This window comes from Drosophila takahashii, chromosome 3R (genome assembly GCF_030179915.1).
Source record: "Drosophila takahashii strain IR98-3 E-12201 chromosome 3R, DtakHiC1v2, whole genome shotgun sequence".
NCBI lineage: Eukaryota > Metazoa > Arthropoda > Insecta > Diptera > Drosophilidae > Drosophila > Drosophila takahashii.
Window position 1 is genome coordinate 39,525,763 of NC_091681.1, and position 27,343 is coordinate 39,553,105.

A 27,343-nucleotide genomic window follows, 5' to 3' on the forward strand; every position below is an offset into this window, starting at 1 on the left:
TCCAGGCAACCGAACAAAGGGAGGGATTGTGGGATCGGGGCCCATAATCAGACAGCCACAGTAATGCACCATCGAAAATGTGCGATATATATAGCGAAGTATGTATAAAATACGTATGCATTATAGCTAATAACCGATTTGCGTGCTGAACGCACATAAGCCAAACTCGGAGGTCGGAGGTCGCATTTGGCCAACGGCATGGCTGCCTTTATCGCTCGTTCTTTGTGGCTTTTTGTTGGGGGCACAATGCAATATATGATAAACGTTTATTAGGATTTCGGTTAGGAAAGTCCTTTCAGCAAACTAGTTGCATTAGTGGATGGTAAAAAGAGTGGAAGTAAAGGGAGTATATTCCTAAATAGTATATTTACTCAATAATTTCTTAATAAAGTAAATATAAAATATTAAACACAATTAATTACATTGTTTTTATTAGACATTCTTTAAAAATTAAAATGCTAGCCAGGACCTGAACCCTTAGGCTAGCTCTCTCTGTCGCACGATCAAAGCTCTATTCCCAACCGATCATCGTTAAGCTTAGCTTAGACACCCACCATCCCACGATCTCTTCCCACCTGTGCTAGCCAAGTGGGAACACCGATCAACAGAAGTCAGACCACTCCACTTACTATTTTTGATCTTTTTGAGGGGTCGTTTAGACGGCTTTATAAACGCGGCTTAAACAAGAGACGCGTCTCTGCCGACGCCGCGGTCGCTATATGGCCGATGCTATTTTCGAATTGGGCGATCTGTCAGCGCTACGAAGTCGGTTTGGCTGAGTTGATCAGTTGAATTCACGTCGTCGGCGAGTCGAGAAGCAAAACGCGGAAACGCTTCACCGAATACAGCCGAGAACCTGAGCTGAGTGTTAAGAAACTTTAAGTGTGAGGTTTTTGCGCGGGGTTTTTTCGCCTATTCGTCTTGACATAAATCAGAGCAGTTTGCAGATCGTTTATTTTTATGCGGCCGTTGTGAATGAGCCAACAACAGCGGCGATTATTGTGCAGTGCAGCTTTCAAATCCATCTGAGTGTGGTAATTTTTCTCCGTTGGCTAATTGTGCAAGTAATACAAAAATTCAAAACAACAACCACGCCGTCGTCTAGTCGGTAATAGTATCTGTGTGCCAGTGGCTTTCGGTGTGTCTGTGTCCGCCTCAATCTTTGCTCAATCGCAATCTTTGGGCATTGCCAAAACAGGTTAACTAAAAGCAAACGTGTTCTTTACGTTTCTGTTGACTTTGCCAGCCGCAAAGCCAAAAGTTAGTCAGCAAAAATAAGGGAAAAAATAAAAATAAATAAAAATTACAAGGAAAATCAATAACAAATTGTTGCCACAGTTCCTGCAGTCTACGATCCGTGGCCTTTCGTCGGAATAAAAGCAGCTGCTGCAGTCGGTCGAAGAACTTCAAGGAGCACACAGGTAGGTAACCGCAGGCCAATGGCCTCCCTGCCATTAAAATGCCAAGGGCTTAAATGGATGCTGCGGGGAATTCCCCACTCAACCAGCTCAAGGATGCCCAGATAATGCATTCCCAAGAGAAAAAACCAAAAGTAAAGCGGGGAAAAAGAAGCAGCTTCGTCAACGACCTGCTCCAATTCGATTTATGCAGCCCAAGGTCAACAGCAACGGCTTTAAAATGCAAACTCAGCGAAGTTGAATCTCCAAATGAATGCGATGTTGCTGCTTCTGCTGCTGCTGCTTCCTCTGCCTCTTTTGTCTCGCGCTTTTTGAACTTTTCAGCTCGACCCGACTTTTGTTATACTTTGTTAAAGCGTCGAAGCGCAATAAAAATGTAGTGAATGATTTAAGGTTATAGCACAGAGAAACAATATTTAACAAGAGAAATATTAACAGACAATATCAAATTAAATTAAACATTTAATTAAATTTTAACCTTATTTTAGTCAGGGAAAGAAATGCTTAATTGATTTTTAAAAATATAAATTTAAAATTAAATAGTAGTTAATCGAAAGGAAATTATCTCTAAATTCTTTAATACTTTTTACTAAAAAAAAGATGTATTTTTAAGCATAAGATTTTTAGCAAAATATTTTTAATAGTGTTTCTCATAAAATACTAGAGTCTTCTGCCTAAAAGTTTTGCATTATCAGCTGTCCTTCAGCCTAAAGAGGGGCCCATAACTCCGGCTTTTTCCCAGTCGTTTGTAATTATTTAATTTGCTGCCTCTAACCGGGTACTTAACCTTTCCAAAATTTACCACAAACCGCAACAATGAGAGTTGCCACAACAACAATAACCGAGGTGGCCGCGTTACTTGGCACAACTAAAACCGCAAAACTCGACTCGTTAGTTAACTTTGACCTGCTAAGCAGAAAAAATATGAAAAAAAACTAAACGCAGAAAGGTTGCCATGCACCCACAAAGTTTAGTGATTAAATTTAAAGAGGAGGCCGTAAAAAAGGAGGCATTAAATCCTGACTAATTCATATGCGATGGTTTAGCCAATGGAAAATTATGCAATTAATGTTGGTCAAGGCGTCTTCACTAGGGCCTGCTCAAATTAATTATTTCACGTGAGTTGCACAAAACGGGAAATCAAGTGACTCACTTAATAAAGCATTACAAAGTATGGCCATTTTTTGTTCACCTCTGCAAGGGGAAACCATAAAGCCGATAAGAAATATGTAAATCCGCTCACAAAGTTCTTAAAAATATCTTGCAAGTCAGAGTGAGTGACACAAACTCGCTTTTCGCATTTTATTAAAAACCAACTTTGTCCATAACAACTCAATAAACAATGACTGCCCAATGGCTTTGTTAGAGCATGAGTAATAAAATTCGCATTCATCAGCTGCCAATTCTATCAGCGGAAATTAAATGAAACTTTTCCATGGCTCTCGCACATTTTTTTGGTAAATTGAAATAATTCTGCTTAAATTGCTAATTGTTTTGGCCAAAAATTCTAATTAGTGCATCCGTGTTCAATTTGAAGCACTCGTTAGCTGTTGGCTGCCAATTGCCGACGGCAATAAATTGCATTTACCATTTCGGCACTTGTTTGGGGCTTTTTAAAGTGCAATTAACGCCAAGCTGATGCACAATTATTTATTTATACATATTGTATGTTTTTTGTTTAACTTTTTGTCGCGCTTTGACAACACTCTCTGCCGGGGGAGGCGAACTTTTATTGAGTTTGTCAAGGCGCAACGGCGTTTTGGCCATTCGTTACATTCCGCCATCCAAACGGATGCACATGTAATGGCAATTGATTTACAAGCCATGCGAATCGATATAAGCCGAGTAGCAAAAAAGTATAGCCATTTACGTGCGAGTGCGTGTGTATATAATTATTCAATTAAACGACCGCACAGCGAGCCAAAGGTAACCACCAATAAAAATATTCATCCAAATACAAATAAATCTATATATTCCTTTCCATTTATATGCCACTTTTTTTGTGCAATTTTTCCGATTTTCCGGCATGAGACATGGAGCCACGAATGCAATCAAAGTCGTACTTTATGCCACCGGCAAAAAATTAAAAAACGACAGTCAAAAGTCTGCGGCAAATTTAATTTATTTGTTTGATTTTATCGGCAAAAAAGTGTCAGATAGCTGAAAAACATCATAATAAATGAGCAGCGCGTGAGGAGCCAAAGGATGCCCTTTAAAAAAGGTTTACAAACAAGAAAGGAAGCTAGCTTCGGCCAGCCGAAGCTTAAATACCCTTGCAGATCATTCCTATTAATTAACAAATCGCAAAAATGTTCAATTAATTTCATTAATCTCATTAATTTTCCGATCGTTCCTAAGGCAGCTATATGATATAGTCGTCCGATTTTGATCAAATTAAAATTGAAATTCGGAAATATTTAAAAAGAGTCATATCCTAGAGTAGAAGATAATACAATAAAAACCAAAGAAGCTAGAATTTATTTCCTATTACTTTTCCATTAATTTTCCGATTGTTCCTATGGCAGCTATATGATATATTCGTCCGATTTTTTAAATATTTAATTCGAAATTCAGAAATATTTAAAAAATAACATCCCCAAAAGTAGAAGGTAATATTTCAAAAAACACCGAAGTTAGAATTTTTTTAACGATTTCTTTTCCGATCCTTCCTATGGGAGCTATAAGATATAGTTGTCCGATCCGGTCGGTTCCGACATATATACTACCTGCAATAGAAAGAAGACTTTTGGGAAAGTTTCATCCCGATAGCTCAAAAACTGAGAGACTAGTTTGCGTAGAAACAGACAGACGGACAGACGGACAGACGGTCAGACGGTCAGACGGACAGACGGACAGACGGACAGACGGACAGACGGACATGGCTAGATCGACTCGTCTAGTGATGCTGATCAAGAATATATATACTTTATGGGGTCGGAAACGTCTCCTTCACTGCGTTGCAAACTTCTGACTGAAATCATAATACCCTCTGCAAGTGTATAAAAATGCTAACAAATTTTGTAATTGATCTTCAAATATTGGAGAACCATCAATAAATTTTAGAAATTTAAATTAAATTTGTTATAAATTTAATAATTCGCTTTTTGGTTTCTTAGCCGCCTAGACCCTTATAATATTCACTGCCCTACTTCTTCGCTGTCTTGGCCCATTAATAAATATCAATAAAATCAATTTGCACATTTCCAAGCCCACAAATCAGTCGAGTTTAATTATTGTAAATAGCATTTGAGCCAGGAAGTAAAATCAATTATGCAAATGCCCCTAACAAAGTTATGAAACATGTTTGGGAAAATGTGCGGAATAAAATTGACTTCGATGCGAAATCAATGGATTCCTATTCACCGATAAACAATGAGCGAAAGTAGATTTTCCAACTCATCGCTTTTTTATGCCGCCAAAAATGTTGATGAGAATATGCAAAGTTTCTTTTTCTTTTCTCTTCATATTTGCAACGTTTATCCGACTTCCTGACAGCCAACAGACGAAACACTAACAGTAATAAGCCACTTGTAAGGCAGCAATAATGTAGATCTATGGGCCAGATAGATACAGGGCCCTCTCCTTTCGACACATTTGCATAATCTGGGGCAAATCTTTGGTAACAAGTAATCGAAAATAAATTTGCATAACAAATGCCAGCTTAGAGAGCCGAGTGTCAGTGGGAAAAATGAGCAATAATCTGGGAGAGTCTCTCCTTGGTATTATAGAACAATCAATAAAATGTATAAAATGTATACAGATGCAAAAAAATATAGGTAGACGATATATTCTGCATTGGAGCGCACTGAAATTTAATCAGAATTTAAATTGAAATTCCCCCGAAAGCAAAACGAGACGAAAGGTCGCCAACGCCAGATATTCGCATGTATTTTTGCATACTTATTTGTATATCAGCAAATAGAACAAACAGCGGCCTCCAGGCAGCGAAAAAAAGCAGAGAAAATAAAAGAAACAAAGACACCGCTCCGGTGCCGAGTAATTGCCAAATGTTTACGCACATATGTACGAGTAATATTTGCATATAAACAGGCATATGTAGCCGCTTTTCATTCCGACATTGCAACGCTTTTTTAGGGCTCCCCCATTTGCATTTCATTTCAAAGCTTGTTTTTTCAGATATTCCTGTTTTTTATTTTTTGGGGGATCGGTCTCCTAGGGGCATACAGAATATGAAGTGCCAAACGATGGGCCGTGATTTCATTTGCCAAGCGGAATTTCTGTTTTAAATGGAGATGGAGACGGAAAATGTGATGACATGATTTTCAAGGGTTTACAGATCGCTGACATTGAGAGAACTCTTTATTGCAACACTTTAATTAATTTGCCTTTGTCCCGCTGGCTTTGGCTTAATTGAAAAATGTACTGGGCCATCCTATCATCATCACGAAAAACAGAGAAGGCGACTCCTTAAGTCACTGCCGACAGATTATTCCGGGTTAATGACTCTTTCAAGTGACACTTGAACGCTTCTCCCTGCTAAAAGCCGCTTAAAGTCTGGCCTTTTTGGTTAGTGGTTTCCCCCAGCAAAAAATGTAGAAGTGAAGCAAGTGAAACAGAATTCAGTTTGCGATTACTCACCCAGCAAAGTTGACTAAGCAACTAAGCTCAGCTGGACGCTGAAAGCCGTGGCTTGAAATTGGATCACAGCTTTGCTCTACCATCTATTTTTCTTTTTTTTGGCAGTGCTGCAGTGTTTGTTTTTGCCCGAATGCCCGCTCAACTGTTAAACTGAATAAAATGCAATGCCAGCGCATTTTTAATTGTTATTGCCATTGTTGGTGGACTGTTGACTAAATTTAGTTGAAAATACAGTTGAAAACGGGTGTGTGAACCTTGAAAATGAGCGTGGAAATCTGTGCATAATTGTTTGGAAAATGTTTGCACAATTCACACATCAAACCGTAAAGCGAAACCAAAGTCTGCAGCTCGCATGAGGTCGTCTGTTAATTACCACAATGCAGACTCAATAAAAGAATACAAATTAAATGCTGCCAGTCGGGCAAATGAATTACTAGGGCCTGCGAAAATATTAAAAACCCTGCACGCTTGTCCCACTTTTTTCTCCGTTAGTTAAATCATAGCCAAACAATTGCAGGCGACAGTCAATGCAAACACAGGAATAAAAGCGAGAAGTACAAAACGTTTGTCACCAATATTTATTTATACCTCCGCCTATATCCAGAAATTTACAGCGGTGGTTGAATTATTAGCAGCAGGAAAGCAGAACAATCTTTGAAATATTTAAGCATTTAAAAATATAAAATTTCGAATAAAAAGTTGGGTAAAGAAGTATTGCATTTATTTCATTTTAAGGAAAGTGAATATTTTCATATTGTTTAGTTAATATTCATATTAAAATATCCATTTAAAATTGTCCTTTAAAAGCATGTTTTTTATACAGCCTCGACATTTTTCCATTATTATAAAAACAACTGTTTTTATTTAAATGGAGACGAAGCCATGTGAGTAAAAATGCAATCAAATAAATTTGTATTTTCATTTTTATGGTAAAACAAAATGGCTTTTGACTTGTGCATTTCATGTGCATTTGACGCCCGTTTTGCTGTCCCTTTATTTATTTCTTTATTTTACTGTTTCAGGCGACCTCGGAGACCTTTTGTCGTTGAATATATTTATCTTGGCCAATTAATTGTCGTTTCGATTGAACAACTTTCTTGCCCTCGTCCCCGGGGGGTCGCCCTAAAAGGTCTTTAAAACCTTGAAGAGGCCATAATTTGCCCAGTGTCTGCATTTGCCATTCACGAATATGAATGAAAATTTCTGCCCCGCCAGGAGAAAAGCAATAAAAGCCTTTAAATATTTACACACTCAGCCAGAAAAGAGCAAACAAGCGGGCGCGCAATCTCCTTCTCATATGCAAATAAATGCTAAACAGTCGAGGACCTTGAATCCCTTCGTTTTTGCTTTTTTTTCTCGCTTTTTTGGGGCGAGTGTGTTTGCCAGGATTTTGACTTCAAGTTTTGCCAGCTTACCACACGCCGTATACTTGATCGATTTACCCAAAAGTTCAATGTGAGCCGCATATTCGCTATCCCGATTTCCCGCTTTATTTGTTTGTTTATGTGAACTGCAGGGCTGAAAAGTGATTGTCGGTGTCACACAGATTTGTTCTAGTCCCCCTCCTCTAACTTCCCTTTATATTCCCCTCGGCTGTGTGTTGCGTTTGTCGCACAAATAACAGCAACACTTTGTGTGCAGCTGCATCTGCAGTTGCATCTGCCATGTTATTTGCTGTCTGATGATACCTAAACCCAGCCCCTGAGCCTTCAAAACAACCCACTTCCCGTTCCCCCGATATCGCCGCCCACAAAACAACCCAGACGCAATGCACTTTATGTCTTGATGCTGCTGACGGCGGCGCCAGCGTCTCGAGGGTTTGCTTCTGAAACGGCTTCTGAGCACTGAGATAAAATGGAATAAAAGGGAGTATTTTATATATATATATATATTATATATTAGTGACTTCATTTAAATATTAGCTAAAAAATTTAATCTGATAACTATTAATTTCTAATATCATTTATGCAACAGTTCTTAAAATTTTTTGTATTCATGTTTGGAGTTCATTAAAAATTAAATCATGCTTTTATATTTTATGAAATTAAATGCATTTGACAATATAACATTGATTATTTCTGTAATAATTGTCAGAATTTTCTAATGTTTGCGTTTTTTCAATAGAACATTATTTTTAAATGTTTTTTCTGCAAATAAATTACTAATTAGTCAGTCCTTTGATGTTATTGTATATATTATAAATGTGTGATAGTTGTTTTCTGTGCAACGAGGCTGCTCTGCCACTTCCCCTCTTTTGCACTGATTGTCACCAGCAGCAGCACTACAATATCATCATCATCATCGTCATAGTCGTCGTCTTCCTCGTCGTCATCCCCGTTCTCGTCCTGAAAGTCCTTGTAGTCCTGCTCCTGCTCCTGGTCCTAGTCATCCCCTCCACGCTAATCCTTGTCATGCTCCGACGACCCAGCGACTGCTTTGCTTGTTCCTCCCTGTTGTTATTGTCAAGTGCAAATGTGTCGGTGAAATATGCAAAGACATAAATATTTCAACGTGTTCGGGGGCCTTTGGTGGTGAGGGTGGCTGGTTGCAGGGGAAAAACTGCTGGGAATGTGTGAAAATCACCGACTGAGAAGTGAAATCACGATGCACAATCCCTTCGGACATCGGACAATCGGACAATGTCTTATGCAACGGCAATGGCAATGGCCCAGTAACTGACCTTAGCCAATTTCCCGGACATTGCGCACATGCGATTCCATTCAATTGGTAGCTGGAAAATTTATAAACCCAGCCAGTCGACTCGCCACTCGACTGAGCTCGAGTGCTCATAAATAGAAATCACATTCGCATGCTTGAAGCTTCTAGATTTCCAGGGGATATATCATAGTGTTTATATTTAATTTAATGGGTGTGTCCGAATTGCATACATTTTGCAATCATTTGCATTTCATATAAGCCGGTGCACCGCATGCGACTGATGCTGACGTACGTGCACTGAAAGGAAAATATAACTGAAAATGTATTCTAAAATAAATGACTTAAATCTATAAATATTGATATGCATTTGTAAGCAATATTGACACTGAATTTTATTTTATAAAAATGGTTATCATATTTATGAATTTTCGAGAATTATTTAGCTATTATTGCCAGTGTACAACCTGCCACTAGTATTTTCCATTTGGGCAAACAACGGGCGTCTTCAATGCCAAGTGCAGGCCTCAAGTGGCCAGTCGTAAGTCAAAGATACGGAAACTTAGCCACACGAGCGCCCAGTTTATGGTGCTTGCGAAACGGCAATGGTTATCCAAAGTGCAGCCCCAGCTGACCCCCATTTTATGACGGATCTGTCATTATGAACAGCTCGGAATCCGGTTTTTCGCGCCAAACTGTTAGTAAGTGAGCGGCGAGAAGATCGACTGTTGATCCAATGGGCTTCATATATGACATGGTCCACCCCTTTTTTCTAAATCCGCGACTATGACTTCATTGTTTGCCACTTGGGGATGCACATTCCTTCAGCTGCAACGCGGTTCTCTCCATAAGATTCGCCAGAGGTCAGTCCTGAGTCAAGTGCTGGGTGTCCAAAGTCCCGCAGTTTTAGCGTTGTATAAGCTGATTGCACGCCTAATCATTGAACACGGCAGGTAATTGCCCGGCAATTGCTAATTTCCCTCGGTTCAAAGTGCATAAATCAGGCAATGGCAGTGCGCACTGAGTGAAAGTTCACGCAAAAGGCGGCCTACCTGGGCAATTAGGAAAGATAACAATTATTTAATATTAGCTCAACGTGATTGGCTACAAAATACCCGTGGTCCATGCACAGTAGCTATTAATTTGCTTCTCAATTTGCACTGCAATTAGAGAGCAATCAGTTCGGTTTTCAAGAGAACTGTTTGTAGAGTTGTTAATGGGAATGGAAATTAAAATGAAATCTCTGTTGAGCTGAGGTGAGGTTGCTAGGCAGATTACATTGAAATCGGATCACCGGTTGAGCTTGTAATTATCAAGTGATTGAATTCAGACAAAAGGCCGCTATAGTTTCGCGGATCTGTTTCTCAAAACTCTGCGCTCCGAAACCATTTTGCAACATGTTTTAATTGCAATCAGCGAAACATTCTGCCCCTGCAGCAATTCATCGACCCATCGATTCGCTTGCCTGATCAGTTATTTGTCAAAAGCTGATTTCGTGGCCGCCTGCCTCGTATTTCGCCGTTATTGCAGCGCGATTTTGCCCAGGCAGCTGTAAACTAGAATTTTGAATTCACAAATTCACAATTTTCAATTAACATCGCTGGCAAAATGCGCTGACTCAGCGAAGGCCAGAAGGAAATTGCGAATACCCAATACCCAGCGCATTGGGTTTATGCTGCAAAAATACGAGACTCCCAAATCGTTCATGACTGGGCGGGTTACGGCTTTCCACCGACATTGTGACAGCTTAATTGGGCCAGAAATGGGTTGAGTGGGCCGGATTTCGCCTCAGTGTATGCAAGCACATGTCTTATGCAACAGCTGGAAACTCACAAATGTATGCTAGTCGAAATGGGGAAGGTTTGAGTAACTGGAGGATTTTAGCGAAGCGAGGAAAATGAGTTTTAAGGTTCTAAAAAAAGCCGTGATTTCATTTATACCTACGCAATGATTTATTATTAATTTATTTATGAGTTTCAAAGACAAGCAAAAGTTATAGATAATTATATAAATATTATTCAATGATTTATTATTAGTTTTTAATGAATTTTATATGCAAACGAATGCTCAATAAATTTGTTTAATATAATATGTGTATATATGAGTGCAAAAATATTACAAATAATATTCAACAATTAAATGATTTATAATTCATTTAGTTTTGAATTACAAGTTTTAACAAGTAATATAAATATAGCATAAAGGCGTATGAAGTCAAATTCATATTTATTTTTTTTTTCTCCCCTTCCAAGCTATACAATTTATATGTAGATTATTTTTTTTTGTAAAAAATCAATGTATTTCTCCCACATTCCAAAACCACTATCTGAGATAAGAGCAGGCATAAACCTTTCGTTAGGCATCAGAACAACAGGCTCTCTTCTATCAGGAAAACAGGCAACTAATGACTCGTAATAATTGCGGTTCATGTTCGGTAAGAAAAATAGGCTTCATTAAATACAAAAGCGCTTAGCAGAAGGCCTTCTGCCCAGCCGCCCAGCCGCCCATCCGCCCACATCTCAAATCCCATGGTGGAGTATACAATGTAGTAACAACATCGGGGCAAAACCATACCAAACCATAACAGCACGAGCATAACAAACGATCTATGAACATTTCTGGCCATTTCAACAAGCTCGAACATTTTGCGGTTACACCCAGGAAATTGTTTGTTGGATTTCTGAATTATATTTTGCTGGCTTTTGCTTGGCTTGGCTCGGCTTCGTTTGGCAGGATGTAAAATTTAAACCGGCAAACAAATATTCCAGCATGTGTGCCCCAGTTTGTCTCGAGTGAGTTTATGCTACTGATTAAGTTGTGCGGCAGCCTTTCAATTTTTAGCAGCTTGAAAATGATGTGAAAATGGAATTTAAATGCAAACAATTTGTTATTAGCCGTTTAAGCCTGTTTGCCAATGCAATTTTCCTCCTCGTCTGCGGCTGAGTACACGAGGCGTATACACAATGTGGCCAACGGGAAATTATGTTAAACGGTTTATGGCCTACAGCCGAGTAGCCCTAAAGAACACGAACTGGAAGAAGAATCCGCCTTTGACTTGTGCCCAAACTATTTGCACATTTGCAGCTCACCGAAAACGGAGAATGGGTTGTTGCGAATTATTTGCTAACTATTTGGGAAATTGTTTTACTCCTCCACGAGTTTGTGAGTGTGTTTGTCTGTGTGTGGGCATTACTAACACATGAGCGCATTTTTCGGCGCTGTCCGGCGAAATTTTTGTTGTGCAAATTTATTGAGCGTAAAATGTTGTGGAAATTCATTTCGTTTTTTTTTCTACCCCACATGTGCAAAACTAAAAATAAACATAAATATTTATTAGTCTGCAAAGAGTTGTCCCATCGCTTTGCATATATTGTGTATGCAAATGACTAAGTGAAGATTTGGGGCCTGTCATTGACCCATTTCCGGTTGGCCTCAACCTCGTGGCAAAGCAAAACACACAGTTAATGTGCTGGAAGCTCAGGCCCAGCAATCAAATGATTCACTCAAGCAGATGGTAGTGTTATGTAATTTTAAAAAACCTAAAGTGATTTGTAGTGAGAATTTATTGGCGTAGGCTTCAGATTAAAAAATATTAAACCAAATTGATTTGGTCAAAAAATGCATAAACCTTTGGCTAAAAGTTTAAAAAATAAAAACCAATAAATTTTTTTTTTTGAATTTTTATTAAACATATTTTCAAAATACATCAAATGATTTACTTTAGCAAATAAGCATTTTACATAGTTTTGAAAAGAGCAAGAAACAAGTATAAAATTAATACAAGTTTACTTTCAGATTTAGATTAAATATTTAGCAAACATTTAAAGGCATCTTTGGACCATTTAAGTGTTCTTTTTATTAATAATTTTCTAGTAACCTTAAAATAATAATAGACTTGTATTTATAGAAGGAAAAATTACTTAATTCTTTTTGATGTTATAATAGTAAAAATATTTTGATGTTATAAAGTAAAATATTTTCGAAAATATTACAAACATTTTGGCTCTTTAGATGCCACATCTATAAGGATTACTTAATCCCAAATCTAGAACGCATCTGCAACCGAATGCTTAGTTAACTCTAAAGACACCCCATAAAGGCTACAAAGATCGAGCCGTAAATTCGCCCGGCACATTGTGCTCACAAATAAAAACGCACTAAAGCAAATGCCCGGGGAAGATGTGACTCGAATGCCGTGCGGGGTTAAACATTTCGGTTATTTACCTGCCTAAAAACAAATCCCCGTATAGAGAGATACGTGTATCTATGGCTAGACAAGTGTCAGGCACCAGATAATCATTTCAGTTTACAACTTTTTCCCTGTTCCCCTGAATGTTGTTGTTTTGGTGTTTCTTCCATTGTTGTTTGTTTTGGGCAGAGGCAGACGTAGAAGCAAAAAGTTTTTGGCATCCCCTCGACTCATTGTCGCGCCTGCTTTATGGGCGTAGCCATTGCCATTGAAGTCGTCGTTCCTTTTTATTGCGGCGTTTATATTTGTTGGCAGGAAATAGCTTTCGTGTGCTCACATTCGATAGATACAATCGCAACACGCAACAATTTGCACTTCTTTATGTTGCCGAACTTCAAACTTTGTTTGGGTCCTTTATTTTGTATAAACATATTTTACCTTTCATGCATGTGCGCACCTGTTCCCCTTCCTCAACTTCCTCTACTCCTTCCTTGGGCTTATCCGGTGTGCTATGTGTGATTTTATTTATTTCCGCCTGCCTCTCCTGCCAACTCTCTTACCAAGAAAAAAAGCCCAGAATGCGGATACAAATCTGTGCAGGCACACACGTATCTGGTATCTGGTGTTTCGGTGATATGACCATGGGAAGGCCAAGTTTAAAGATTCAGTTTCCCTTTCGACCCCGTTTTCTCTGCAGCCTTTATTACATTAAAAGGGATACTCGTAACGGGTTTGGGGCTTTGCCACTAACACCTTTCTTTTCGTGTCTTGAAAAATGACTGCAGCAAACTTTTATTGTTTGTTTGTAACTTCCAGGCAATCTGCGTTAGTACAGCGGAGGTTAAAATTAAAGATCTATGATATATGAAATCCCAGGAAATTTACTTAAATGAAGTCTAATTTTTAAAGGTCATTAAAAAATCCCACATCATATTCACAGAAAATCATAAAAATATTATTCAAACATTACATAACATTTCTGTATAACTATTTTACTGCTAATTAATGTCCATCTAATGAATTTTAATTATCGAAGATATTAAGCCACAAAATATCTCAAATTTCTATTCCTTATTATTAACTAGAATTTTAGCCGCAGGGGCGTACATATTACATTATTCGTAGAGTGAGTGAGTAGTTACGGATATTCTTGGTTTTACAATTCTTTGATTAAGTTCCTAGGGGACGGGGCAAAAGTTTTAATTAGAGGCCAAGATTCATTCAAAGTCCCTTTGGTCATTGGTCCTGTGTGTGTGCTGTGCATATTAATTGGATTAAAAACAAGTTAATTAACATTGAAGTCTGTTAGCGGTTGACCGAACCACAGGGCGGATGAGCAGTAAGTTCCACAGCTGTGGCTCCCGGAGTGAATAGATCCACTTGCAGTTATAATCAGCTTAGCACTAAAGTTGCATCATCATCAGCATCAAAGGGATGATAGCTCCTACTCTAACCTACCCATCTGGCTGCTGGCTACTTGGCTACTTACATGTTTAAACAATATTTCTTAATTGAAATGCCAGAGGGCAAACCCACCAACATTAGCAGTGACAGCATATAGCTCATGAGTCGGTCGGCAGCCACAAAACACCAGAATACCAGAATACCAGTATACCAGACCATATCGCACCGTATAGCAAACCAAACCAGGGAATTGTCTGGCTCTTCCCTCCATTTTTTGGCTGCAAGCGGGAGAGCTGAGCAGAAATTAATTACATTGAAGTCATTTATCAAGAAAGTTTATTTCTTGCAGTCGGTGCTGGCCAAAAAAGCCAAAAACTAAACCAAACCAAAACGAAACGAAACAGAGTGGAAGTAGAACCGAAAGCCAGGCCAACTCAACCACATCCCGTCAGTTGTTGTTTCCGTTACTTGGTTGTTGTTATGCTTATTTTTATTTTCATTTTTATTTATTTGCTTTGGCCCTGCCTATTGTTAGTGAGAAGTAAATCAATAAATGGCATCGGGCTTTCGGATTTTGTTTCGGTTTCTTTGGCATTTTTCCTCCTTTTTTTTTTGGTCCACCCAACCCCATCAGCATTGTTTTTTCCGTTGAGCTGTGCAAAATAATTGCAAAAGTTTTGCCCAAGCTGGCAAATTGTTTGCTGCATTTTCGATTAGCAAAATGTCAATTTCGAATGAAAATGAAAATAAAAAGCAACTACCAAAGCACTTGGCCAAATTGTCGTTAACTGGCAAATGCCACTACACACAGGCGATTCGATGGCGAAAATAGTGGATGCTGGGCACTCTGGACACTGGACACTCGGACCCTCGGACATCCTGGTTATCGGGACATCGGGGTCTCTGGCGACAAGCGGAGCCATTTTCAAAATTTGATTTCATTCGAGCCAAAAATGGCCAATACCCAGCATCCGCACCGAAAAATGGTGCTAGGGTTCGGGGGTCGCATCTACATGACAGCAATATCCATCACGAGGCTAAACCTTCCACCGAGCTCCATTCTGGCTTGACGATATACAAAAATTGGTTTAATCAACTGTGAAACAACTGCAGCAACGACACTAGCTAAAATAGCCAGCAACAACAAGGGCGGCAGTAGCGACAAATGTTGCAACTTGGCTGGGATATAGTGACATATAGGGAAGATTATACCCTTTTGAAGATTTTACAAAAATCTTTGGAGTTCAATAAGTTAAAAAAAAAATGTAACCAAAGGAACTTAAAACCAAAAGGTGTAAAAAATGGAAAATATAAAGGCGAAGTCAGAACTCTTAGTTTTAAAAATCAAGGGAAAAATGTTTTATGATTTTTAATGATTGTTTCTTACAAATTACACATTGAAATCAAAAAAAAAATATTTCTTATTTTTATTTATTAATTTTTTTAGGCTAAAGTTCAAAATTCATGACAAACCCAAAAAGCTTTTTAGATTATAGCTGCATGCAGCCATTTTCAGCGTGTGCTGATGTTGCTGCGTGGGTCATGTCGTTCTATCACTATTGATATTCACTTTCCTTGTCAATGCACAGCAGCAACAGCAGCAGCAGCAACAGCAGCAGCAGCAACATCTGCAGCAGCAACAGCAACGGGAGCAACAGCAACTCCAGTGACCAAGAGCTGTGCCAATTTTAGTTTTACTTATTCGCAACTCCCTGTCCACTGCAAGCACCTAAACTAATATCGATTTATGGGCTATTTGCTATTTGCAGGACTGCCGCGACATGGACGCCGCTGCCGACGGAGTACCGCCAACGGCGCCAGCTGCGACGGCGACGACGGCCAACAGCGATCTGGACTTGGCGGCACGTCGCCGGCTCTTCATCTCACAGCCCTCGACATTGGCGACGCGCCGCCAGCAGGCGGTTTGTGTGCGGCGGGCCCACAAAATGTATGGCAGCAGCAAGAACCCCAACGTTGTCCTCGACGGGCTGAACATGACAGTGCCCAAAGGATCCATGTGAGTGCTTGCTATCCGAATGGATTAAGATATACGGGCTAGTGCTCAGTTGCATTCGGTTTGTGGCTAAAGTGGGTATACACATTTTAAAAGCTCTCTTCTAGTTTAAACTCCGGTATGGGAATAATGCTAGAGAAAATTTATCATCACAATCCCAGAATTGTTTGTTATAGATATTTCGTATTTTAAGTTATTCCTTAAAGATACAGAACACTTGGATAAATTAAAGCTCACAGCGAAAAGATCGACTGTTTTGAGCAGCTAATAATATAAGCTATCAATCAATTGATGGGGATTTTAATTATGGACTTAACTATCCTTTGCTGTGAAAAACAAATTCTGCTTTTTTGGGTAAAAAATAAAAAATGTTTAAAAATTTCCCCTGCAGTTAAAAAAAATATTAAACATTTTAAATAGATTCACTGCTCAGTGTATTATATCTAATTCTAAAATATTAAATGTTGATCAACAAGCTGTTGGTCTACGTGACCCTTGGCAGCTTATTAGTAAGGTCCAAAATGTTCAGTTTTCCAAACCAAATGTTTTCATTTTCTAATTGAGCACGCGGAACATGATTTGTGTAATGCCAGCATATGTAAATTTTCTGTTTTGCTCTTCCCGAGCTAAGCTCATTAGACTCACTCCACCCGATGATTAAACGTGGGTACAAAAAATCATATGCAGGTCCCCACACACGGAGAACCGTGATGACCAAAATCCGAAATCGAATATGCAAATGTCGAGCTCTGTGGGCTATGTGGGATATTGGAATTAGGATTGGGATTTTCCGAGGGGGCGGGAAAGCACTACATGCTAACGAAATGCAAATGCAGTTTCCGCGAGATGTATTGAGCAGTTGCGTTCGCCCATTGTTTGAGTTTCAGTTTGAGTTTGAGTGCTGTGTGAATGGCCGCGAAATGTTACTGACCGCAATTAGCACTCAGCATCCGATGAACGAACACAGCCGCACACTCAAATGAGGCGGCAAAGTGGTCAAGACGATGAGCCGCAGTCGACAGACCGAAAGTGGGTCAATGTCAGCTCGGCGCTTGAAAAACTGCCAAATTAACAGCGGCAACAACAAAAGACCACGTAGCTGCGAAGCCCCGAGCATCCATTGAGATAACGAAAAACCAGTTTTTAAGCCAAGACCGAAACCCGTCTAAGCGATCTTCAGAGTTGCCACATCAGGCAGATAGAGTACCTAACTATTTTGAGGCGAGATTTGAGTACCATATACATTTTTAGAAATTTTCTCATTTGTTACCTATAATTGAAAGATGAAAATTGTACTTTTAGACAATCAACTCATTCCTAATTTTCCTTGTAAATTAAAGATAATTTATATTAAACGCATGTTAAGTAATTGATTAACTTAAATGCATTTTATCTAAATGGTCAGACTTTAATTCCGCTAATTTCTTTTAATGATTGCTAATTTTTACGATCATGCTATGAAAAGTATAAAAAATGGTAGTCTTTTAAAAATATGATTCATAGAAAATAAATGATATTTATTATAATTCTGGGAAAACAAGCCTATCTTAATTTATTTTAGGAACAATTTACACCTTTTACATTTACCCCACATTCCAAGAAAATAGTACAGCTCATCTATCCATAATTCTTAGCAAGTATCTTGTACTCTGACCAGGTAAAAAACATTTCCATCATATTTTGCCACAAAAGCGGTCCAAAAAGAGGGGAAGGGCGTTAGGGCGTTAGCCTGGCCATGATATAACCATCGCCTTGATGTGGGTGTTTGTTTTGGTCATTTAGCGAGATATTTCACACTGCCTGGGCGACTGACTCACTGACTGACTGACTGTCACACTTGAAAATCTGTGAAAAACCAACAACAACCACAAACAAAAGAGGCGCAGCTGGGGGAAAAAAAGCACACAAAACTGAAACAGCAAAATGAAGAAAGAAAAATTGTCAGCGGCGCGTTAGTGTGAACAAGAAGATTTAGCACAAAATATGTCGCCCGGACTCTCACTCCGGACAGAGGACTACGGCCTCAGGACTCCGGACTCGGGACTCCGGATTCGGGACTCCAAACCCGCTTCCACTTCCTAACATTCACAGATTCCCTGAGCTTTTGGGCCCACGCTGTCAGTCACCGCACCCAAAAAAGCTGAGCCCTTTACACTAAAAAAATTATAAATATATAAAAACAAACAGTAAAATATTCTACGAAGCTATTATTTATTTATCTCATGCGTTCACGTTTTAAGAATTAGGTTTTAAATATTTCCTGGTCCAAAATTCTAAATTGTATAAATCGAAATATATTAAATTTAATTTATCTAAGAATTTTTCTAACGAAATTTAAATAATTTGTTTAACGACCTAAAAATATTTAAATATTTTCTTTCACTGCACCCAAAAATTGGGGGAAAAAATCGAGAAGATTTGTGTTTTTGTTGTCGCCCAAAACTTTGAGCCGCTTTTGTAGGCGCGGCGCAGACAGTCTTCCCCTCTTTTTTTGTATTTTGTTGTCTGTGGGCTGACTGACATTTGTTTTGTTGGATTTCTTTGTCTGTGTGAGTGGAAAAAGGGGGGAGGTGTGGGCGGAGTGGGTGGTTATGAGCCTGTGGCCATCATTCGGATGTCTGACTGCTCCGTGATAAATAATTGTGTTTTTCTTGCTTTATTTGCAATGAATTATAGTTATTTTTTTACCCAGCCAGGCCGCACAGAGCAGAAATCATGCATACACATATACGTAGTACGGATAGACAAACAAGACAAGTGTAGACAACAATGAACACTTGAAGTGATGTTTGTGGTCTGGGCCAGAGTGTTTGCAAATAAATCACGCCATTGATGCATAAATAAAGCGCAGAAATTACGCGGTCTCTGCAGCCACTGAATGCTGAATTTATGGCCATCGGAGTGTGTTTGATTTGGCGGATTGAAAAGTCGCATCGCGCATCGATGGGATAAATTGAATTGCGAAAAATGGTTTTTGCAGATGGCAGGCAAATAAAACGAAGACCCACGCTTGAAGCTGCGTAGCTGATGAATTAATTTTGACCATCATTTGGACACGGAAGCTCTTAAAGTCTATTTTGCAACCAACTTATTTCGTCACTTAATAAATTGAAAATATTTATGTTTCATTTATTATTATTATTATGCTGCTTTAAAGGCCTCAAACGTGACTAAATTAAGAACAATAACCATAATCAGACAGAGTTCTGAGCCAAAAGTTCCTTGTGGTTTCCTGCGATTTCAATTGAACAGCTCAGTTCATTGGGCTGCTTAATTTGCTGATGATTTCATAATCCACTTCCTCACAGACCAGTTTCCGCAGTCAATTACTTAAAGACAAAGTGGTTTTCTTTAAGGCATCGCTGCCAGCAAATTGATCAACTAATTGCCGATGTCTCGTGCGAGTAATTAAATGTTTTATTTCACTGACCCCAAAAACGAAATGTCCCGCAACGACAGCAAATAAACCGCAACACTCGAGCATTTTCCACAAACTTCCACTTTTCAACCCATTCCTCTTCCCCTCCCTCTGGAAACTTGTTGCTCTTGACCAAATGGTCGAAGGTTTTCTTGGCCCTAACTGACGTCTCTGGTCGTCTTCGTCTGTCTTGTGGTCATCGCCATTTGGCCATGCTTTATTACAAACTTTATCTAACGTGAAGAAAATTGAGGAGGCAACTCAAGGGCAATGCTGTCATATATTTGAAATTTATCATTTTCACAAATGTTGCCAGGTCTTTCTTTATTTGAAATGGTAAAGCGATAACTTGGACATTTATTTGAGTTTCATCTATATTACTTTTTTTTAAAGAATTTTTAATAATAGTAAATTAAATTTTTAGTGTTATTAAATATTTTGCAAACATTACTATTTATTTTTGCAAATAAAATCTCTACATATATTTTAAAGAGCTCAGGGAAACGTGAGAATGGCTCAGCATTTTGAACTCGCATTTGGACACACCCAAAAGCAGAGTTGCAGCATTTTTGGGCGTGCAATCGCCATTGGGTTTTCCAGATGATAATGATGATGATGTGGCCACCATCCTTTGCCAGGTAAAACAACCAGGACAATAACAATGACTGCCCGTTGCCGCCATTATTTTGACATACGAGAGCCTCAGAACTGGGCGGGCAAAATTCAGGGACCAAAGCGGTTTGGAACAATGGAGAACACGGCGATGTTTTGGGGCGGGGTCCCTGCCCCTTGCCCCCTGCCCATGGTCCTCCTCCTGTTCCCAGGACCAAAAGGCATTACAATGCTGAAGGCTCTGGGGGAAAAGGAGCAGGAGGAGGCGGCGGAAACATGGGCAACACGAAGAAACATAATGGCTGCTTACAATTTGTGAACGAGCATAATGCGAACATTACATCCGCGCCATTGTTCTTGGTCGAAGCGAGGGGGAAAGGGGGGATCGGGTCAACAGGGAGGCTAAAGGGGGTGGTTAGCAGTGTAGGCTGGGTGGCTCAAATTAAATTAAAGCTGTTTAGTTGTAATTGGTCGTTGAGAGGGGTCCAGACAGTTGGCGGGCTGCTATTTGGTCTGGAAGTGACCCTTTTTCTGGGTCCTTGACGGCGTCGACTTTTGGTTGTGTTTCGCTTTTCGCTCTTTGGTCTTCGGTATCTTTTTTTCCGCACTTTATTGCACCTACCATGAAAATGGTGAATTAATGGACCATGAGTAACGCTAAATTGAGTTCAGGCACACACATAATAAACTCGGGCCAATGTCTGAGATTTTTAATCTCCGCCAGCCGCTTCTAATTGATTGTAAATTGTTATTGAATTGAATTATTCAATACAAAGTCAGGGCCAAGGCTGAGGTTAAGTGTTGGCCATTTTGCAGCGCCGTTTAATGAGTCTGTAATTATTTTGTGATAAATGTCAGGCACGTAAGGGTTTTTTGCTTGTGCGTCATAAAAACTGCAACTCACAGTTATGAAGAATGTAATTGATACTTGACTGGGCTGTATAAAATATCAAATCAAACAGACATGTTTAAATCTGCAACATTTGCGTAATTGGGCGAATGTTACAAGCGAAAGGACTAAACACAAATTATAATTGATTTAGAGAACTGAAAACTAAAATGGAAGGAATTTCAAATATTTGCCTAATTAAACATTTCATAAATCGTTTTAAATTACGCTCGCCAAGAACAATTCTAGGATAAGTTTGTAACTTGACCACAAATTAAGTTAGACTAGTTATTACTATTTAATGTTTATTTATTGCAGACTATATTTAGCTGATATCGTAGACTTAGCATTGCAATCGCCTTCACGTGTGTAATTTATCTCGACTCGAGTCGGTTGATATTTGAGGTCAATAGCAAAATCATTATCTACTAATTACACTCCGATTTATGCATAAACAAATCTACATTTAATGCACCCGACTCAATAGTATTGACCATCATGGCATGTGGTCATTAGGCCGCACAAAACCTGCCAATCAATAGTTTGTTTAGCCTTATATTGTTGATGACAGCGGAACGCCTTGGTGATTTTCGAACCGTATTTGCGTAAGAAATTGCCTGCCCGGGAAATAATCGGCACAACATATGGCAGAGGTAGTGCGTCAATCGAATTATTATTTCAGTGTCGACTATTGGATGTGATTTGATTTCCCTTTCTATGCCTAACAACCCGGCAATCACAACACGGAGTACAAGACATTAGTAAATTATTGAATGCCTTTCAACGGCAACTCACACGCCCTGTTGGCCCGTCAATCGATGATCCCCCACTTGACTTTGACCAGTTTCAATGCTCCCATTTGCTCTCCGATTTGCGTGTGTGGCTACGATTTACAGAGCACAAATAAACCAGCACCCAAGAATGCACAGTTAGAAATTAAGTAATCCAAATGATAAGTTACACATTTAAACACTTTATTTTAGAGAGGGGAAACAAATACAATTATTCTAAAGATTTCCCTAATTATTAAAAAAATCTAAATTCATTTGTACGAAAATACACATATTTAGTATTAATTTAATTTTCATATTATTTATAAGAAATTTCCTGTTGTGTGCCTCATTTGTTGAGTTCAAGTGGCTGAGGGTATGTCAAATCGTTTAGCTATACCATTGCTCGGCCAACAATCATATCACTTTTGGTAATTTGTGCTTTGTCACCGGTGTCGTTAACGTTCGGTCCTCGAGATATTGTCAGGTTAAATGAACCTAATGAATGGAAGTCCCTGGCCGTGTGGAGAGGTACTCGGTAGAACTTCACAATTTAAATGATTAAACCCTTTTCGAGTGCAAAGCCTAATCTTGACTGACAGCTTCTGGCTGCTGGCAAACCAATTACGGTCTCGCTTAATTCTTGAAAAATATTCAAAAGGCAAACAAAAAGCCCAAAGAGTGTTGCAAGGATTAGTCCCATCCGCCAAACCCAAACCACAACGATAGACTTCTTCCCTATTAAAAGGCGGAAATTAAAATCTTTATGGCAAATGATTAACCAATAAGGAAGAACCAACAGAAAAGGGCCAGTCAAAAGGAAATCAGAGCGGAAAGAGTGAAATTTTGGAGATGATGAAATGGCGCGCACTTAAAAAAATAATATTCTATGTTAATTAAAATGAAATAGGTGGGTAAAAAAATAAAATAAAAATAATACAGAGTCGAATCAGATTTAAAAATTTAATTTATAATTACCAATGTATACTGCAGATTTTAATAATCTGAATAAAAATATTTATCTACAATATTTGCTTACAAATTTTAAAATGTGTTTGGATATTATCTAGAACAATAAATAAATTTACCTTTACCTCGTTTTTAAATCCAATCACCAGTTTTTTTTGGGTGTGGAGGCCAACTGGCTCTTCAACGGCGCTGAACTGTTTTGGCATATAATTACCGAAAGTGGCCGAAGGCTTAGCCATCCCAGCCACATCCCCGTCGCGCCGGAAGTTCAACAGCCGTTGCAATGGCCAGCTTATTAGTCAAATTAGGCATCGCCATCCAAGGGAAGGGCAGGACGAAGGACATGGCGCCGCGTCGAGAGTTTGTTTGGCCATTTAGAGCAGGCCAATTGAAGCGTCAAGTGAGTGAAGTGACGAGCGAGGGTAAGACGAAAGAGGCAGACAGTTGGCCAGGCCAACGAGTCGGTAATGAAAATCGATTAAAAATGGCAGAGGCCAAGTTCCTCAGTTCCCTGGCCTCAAGACTCCGGCGTAATGGCAAATTAATTGTAAAGTATGCGTCCATTTTGCTTTGGTTTTTGCCTTCGCCTAAGGACACTGGGAGTTCTCTTCATCCCGCTTTGTGTGTGCTTTTTTTCTCCATCTCCCATTTCCCCTGCTGTTGGTCCTTTTGAAGGATTGAAAGCGGCATAAAACAATAATTAATTGATTGAAAGAGGACTGAAGTGCTGGTCGCGCCAGAAGGCAAAACGCCGTCGAACTTCATAGCCGTCGTTATCGAAGTCCCCTGAATCGCCCCTCCTCGGTTAAGTGGCATAGAAAATTAGTTCTGCCCAAGAGGTAAAATGTTAATTTTCCGCATAGATTTCCCTGCCAACGAGCACTTTAGTTCCTTGGCTAGTTTTGACATAAAAATCTTTATAAAATAAATATTATTTTATTTAAAGTTTTGGTATTGAACTCCGCTTTTACGATTATTTCAATTATTTTCAAGACTTTCGGTTATTCTTCATTACCAAAGAGGAGGGTTGAAATAAATCCCCCTTTAAATTACTAAATACCCTTTGAATTTCCTGTAAATTTTTAAAGCAAGAGATCATATTTAAGGATGGGATATTAATACCCCTAGCCCAAAAATACGATTATCCCTTTATGGTTTCCCTGGCTGAATGGAAATTCAACGCTAGAATATCTTGCTGGCGGCTTTCGCCCCAATTTGGCTCGCTGGAAATTCAATTTGCATTGAGGCTGTGACAAGTGCAGGATAACCGAGAACATTCAGCAGCGTTTTAAGGCAACCTCCCCCTGCAAGCGACCGTTCGAATTGAAATTCAAGCAGCAATTATCCAGAAATGAAACGAATTTCGGGTGGCGGTGGTGTAAGGGGAAGACTCCACTGTATTCAGGACTCGGCGTATCCTGGGCAAGGACTTTACATGGGAAGTGGAGGTGGAGGACGCGGCATTTGAGTGTTGGCCGCAATTAGGAGAATGCGACGAATTCAATTTGCTTAAGCCCAGTGGCTGCTGTTGCTGTTGCTGCTGTTCTTGTAGAGCAACTGTTACTGGGAAATGTTTAAATAATTGCATAATGCTCTCCAGTCTCAATCTCGAGATCCGATGCGATGCGAATGGGAAGCCGCCTCCTTGCCTTCTGTTTGCCCATCCATTTGCTGTCAGTGCTGTGATTTTGCGCTTAATTTGCTTAAGCTGCGCTTCATTCTTGGCTTTCCGCACTCCCTCGACCTTTTTACCAGATCATTCAAGTGCACGGTGAATAATTTCGAGAGCTTTATGTCGGTTTTTGAAATTTAAATCTGCCTAAAATGCATTTAAATTACAATTTTTGATTTAAAAGTTTGTACAAATATTTTTTAAAGGCCTAAGAGTATTTGAAAATAAAATAAAATTATAGAATAGGAATTAAACAGATTTCGGTCTTAAAAATATATAAAATATTTATATACTGTGCGAAATTTAAGCACTCTTCAAATTTCAATTATAAGGATATTGCCATAATATCCCTGAAAATATGTAATGATTTTTTCTCCGTGCTGACTGCGGTTTTTTTGGAATGGTCGGCTACTGTCAATGTTTATCCGTGTTAACGCTTTTCCTCTTTGCGGCCACGCACTTAAAATGCTGGTAATTTGCTGTGCACAGCAATATCAAAATGTCAGGCTTTCTTTCTTGCGAAGCCGATGCATCCGTCAGTCAGCCAGCCATTCACTCCTTCAGTCCGTCAATCCTTCGGGCAGTCAGTCATTCAGTCACCCAGTCATTCAGTCGTCCATTGCGGCATAGTGTGCGCTGTTGAAAATTAACAATTACGCACCGCAAAAGGAGGCGGCGGCAGTGGAAGTCCCGTGTGGCGGGTTATAAAAATATACTATGCCGCAGGCATTACAGCGGAAACGGAAGTGCGCATTAAAATTGTGCTCGGCTGGCATGTGTGTGTGTGGACCCGCAATTAGCAACTCACACGTGCACACGCAGTTATGTGTGTGAGTAATTAAAACGGAGTGTGCGCATTTAATAAGTTAAGCGTTCCCTCACCAAAAACCGACTCATGCACTGCACGGGTAACCAAGATTGAGAAAGAAGATCTATTTGAAATATTTAAAATGTATTCTACATTTTGAACGCCTTTTGAAGAAGAAGTATTAATCCCAGGGGTATGCAATAAAATTTAATTTTTGTTAAAATCAAATTTAAAGAATTTTAAATAATTCCTTAATTATTTCTTATCTGTGACTCTCCCCTTTTTATAAATATTTGTGCTCTATTTTTTATTTACAACCTGGCTTTTTCTACAGTGCATAACTCTGTCCAAGCTTTACCGGGCATTCTGATACATAGTTGCTCTCCGATTTTGTATGCCCATTTGCTTGTAAAGTCGGCTGGCTTCGTGTATAAATCAGGTGGTGCCATACTTTATGTCCTCTGATAAGGAGCGGCTTACCCGTAAAGGATTATGGGACCCGAAAATTTACAACTATTCGGGGTGAAATAAATATTTAAAGTGTAATAGCGGGAAGAATAAAAATAATGCAGGTGACACGGGCATTCGGGCAGGCTGAAACTTTAACTAGCTGCCTTCTTGTGATCCCTTTTATTTTATTTGCACCACTAGAATACGTGGAATATGCTCCCCACACACATAACGGCGCATAACTGGCGGCGCTTTTTCCTTTTTTTCGGTTGACCTTCCTTCAACACGGCGTATGCGCAACTTCCGGCAGAAAATATTGCATAAATACGAAACTAGAGGAGCCTGCAACGAACGGCCATAATGGCAAAATAAGCAATTAAATTACGTTGGCCAGCACCTTTATTTATATGCTGCATCGCCTCGGGGCAGCCGCAAAAATAACAAAAACAAAAATAATAACAACGCCAGTGCTAAGTAGAAAATTTCCATTAAAATGGAATTATGTGTGCGTCAAAACTGAAATTGCATTATTTAGCGAATGCATTTTATTCGCTCATTGTTATGCACCCCTGACAAAATGGCTGCCATTGCAATCGCTAAATTGTTAATTACATGGAATCTACGCCGCCAAATTGCATGGGAATTTTCCATTTCCAATTGGTTTCGCATCCGCACGCACAGCTCAATGCGATAAATTTAAATAAATACCCACACGGACCTAACTCCGATCCGTTTAGCTTGTCAATGGAGCAGCGCAACGAATCGGGGCTTACGACATCAACGAAAAAAAACAGTAATTGGCATATGTACTATACGAGGTTTATACTTTATATGTACAGATACAACCGATGTTTGAGGCTGCACTCGATGGTGCTGCGTGTTCGGGGCAATTTGTCTCTCAGCTGATTTTGTTGATTCACGCTACATTGTCATGATTTCATTTAGCCTGTAAACAAATGGCCAAACAAAAGTCCTACACTGTGATTTCGCTTTGTGCAGTAAAAATGGCAAAAAGAAAGGATGGCGTAAAAATAAAACACATGCTGTAATTAAGTGGGCTGAACTGATTAAATTTTGCAAATATCCCATCAGTATAAACAATAAAGTTTACTTTAAATACGTTTAGAGGTGGACTACACAATGTGTGTTTAATTAGATAATAAATTAACTTTTATTCAGTTAAGGAAAAAATAAACTGTCATAAATATTGTTGTTTTAAACAGGTTTTTTATTTACGGGAAATAAGAATTTTTTATAATTTTTGTGCAGAATTTATTAAAGCGAAAATGTGCTTTAATAAATGGTGAAAAAGAATAGATAATTAAGTGGCTAATAAAGTTAAAGTCCAATTGGTAGCAGCAATTCAGCATTTTTGATTTGTTTGCGCATCCTTACTGCTGACTTTCAAACGTGTTCGTTCCTTCCGGTTGACTTGCGTATATTTCGTGTAATTTATATGCTCTTGCCCCTCGAAGT

General features: G+C 39.1%; 1 protein-coding gene across 1 annotated transcript in view; it reads left to right on the forward strand.

The window, feature by feature from the left end:
- The first annotated feature begins 779 nt into the window (after positions 1–779).
- osy (ABC transporter oskyddad) overlaps positions 780–27,343 on the forward strand; it is a 55,195-nt gene continuing 28,631 nt past the window's right edge. The window contains exons 1-2 of the mRNA XM_017152270.3: positions 780–1,421; positions 16,035–16,282. Coding sequence (XP_017007759.1) covers positions 16,047–16,282 — 236 coding nt within the window. The 5' untranslated portion in view covers positions 780–1,421; positions 16,035–16,046. The remainder of the gene's footprint in view (positions 1,422–16,034; positions 16,283–27,343) is intronic.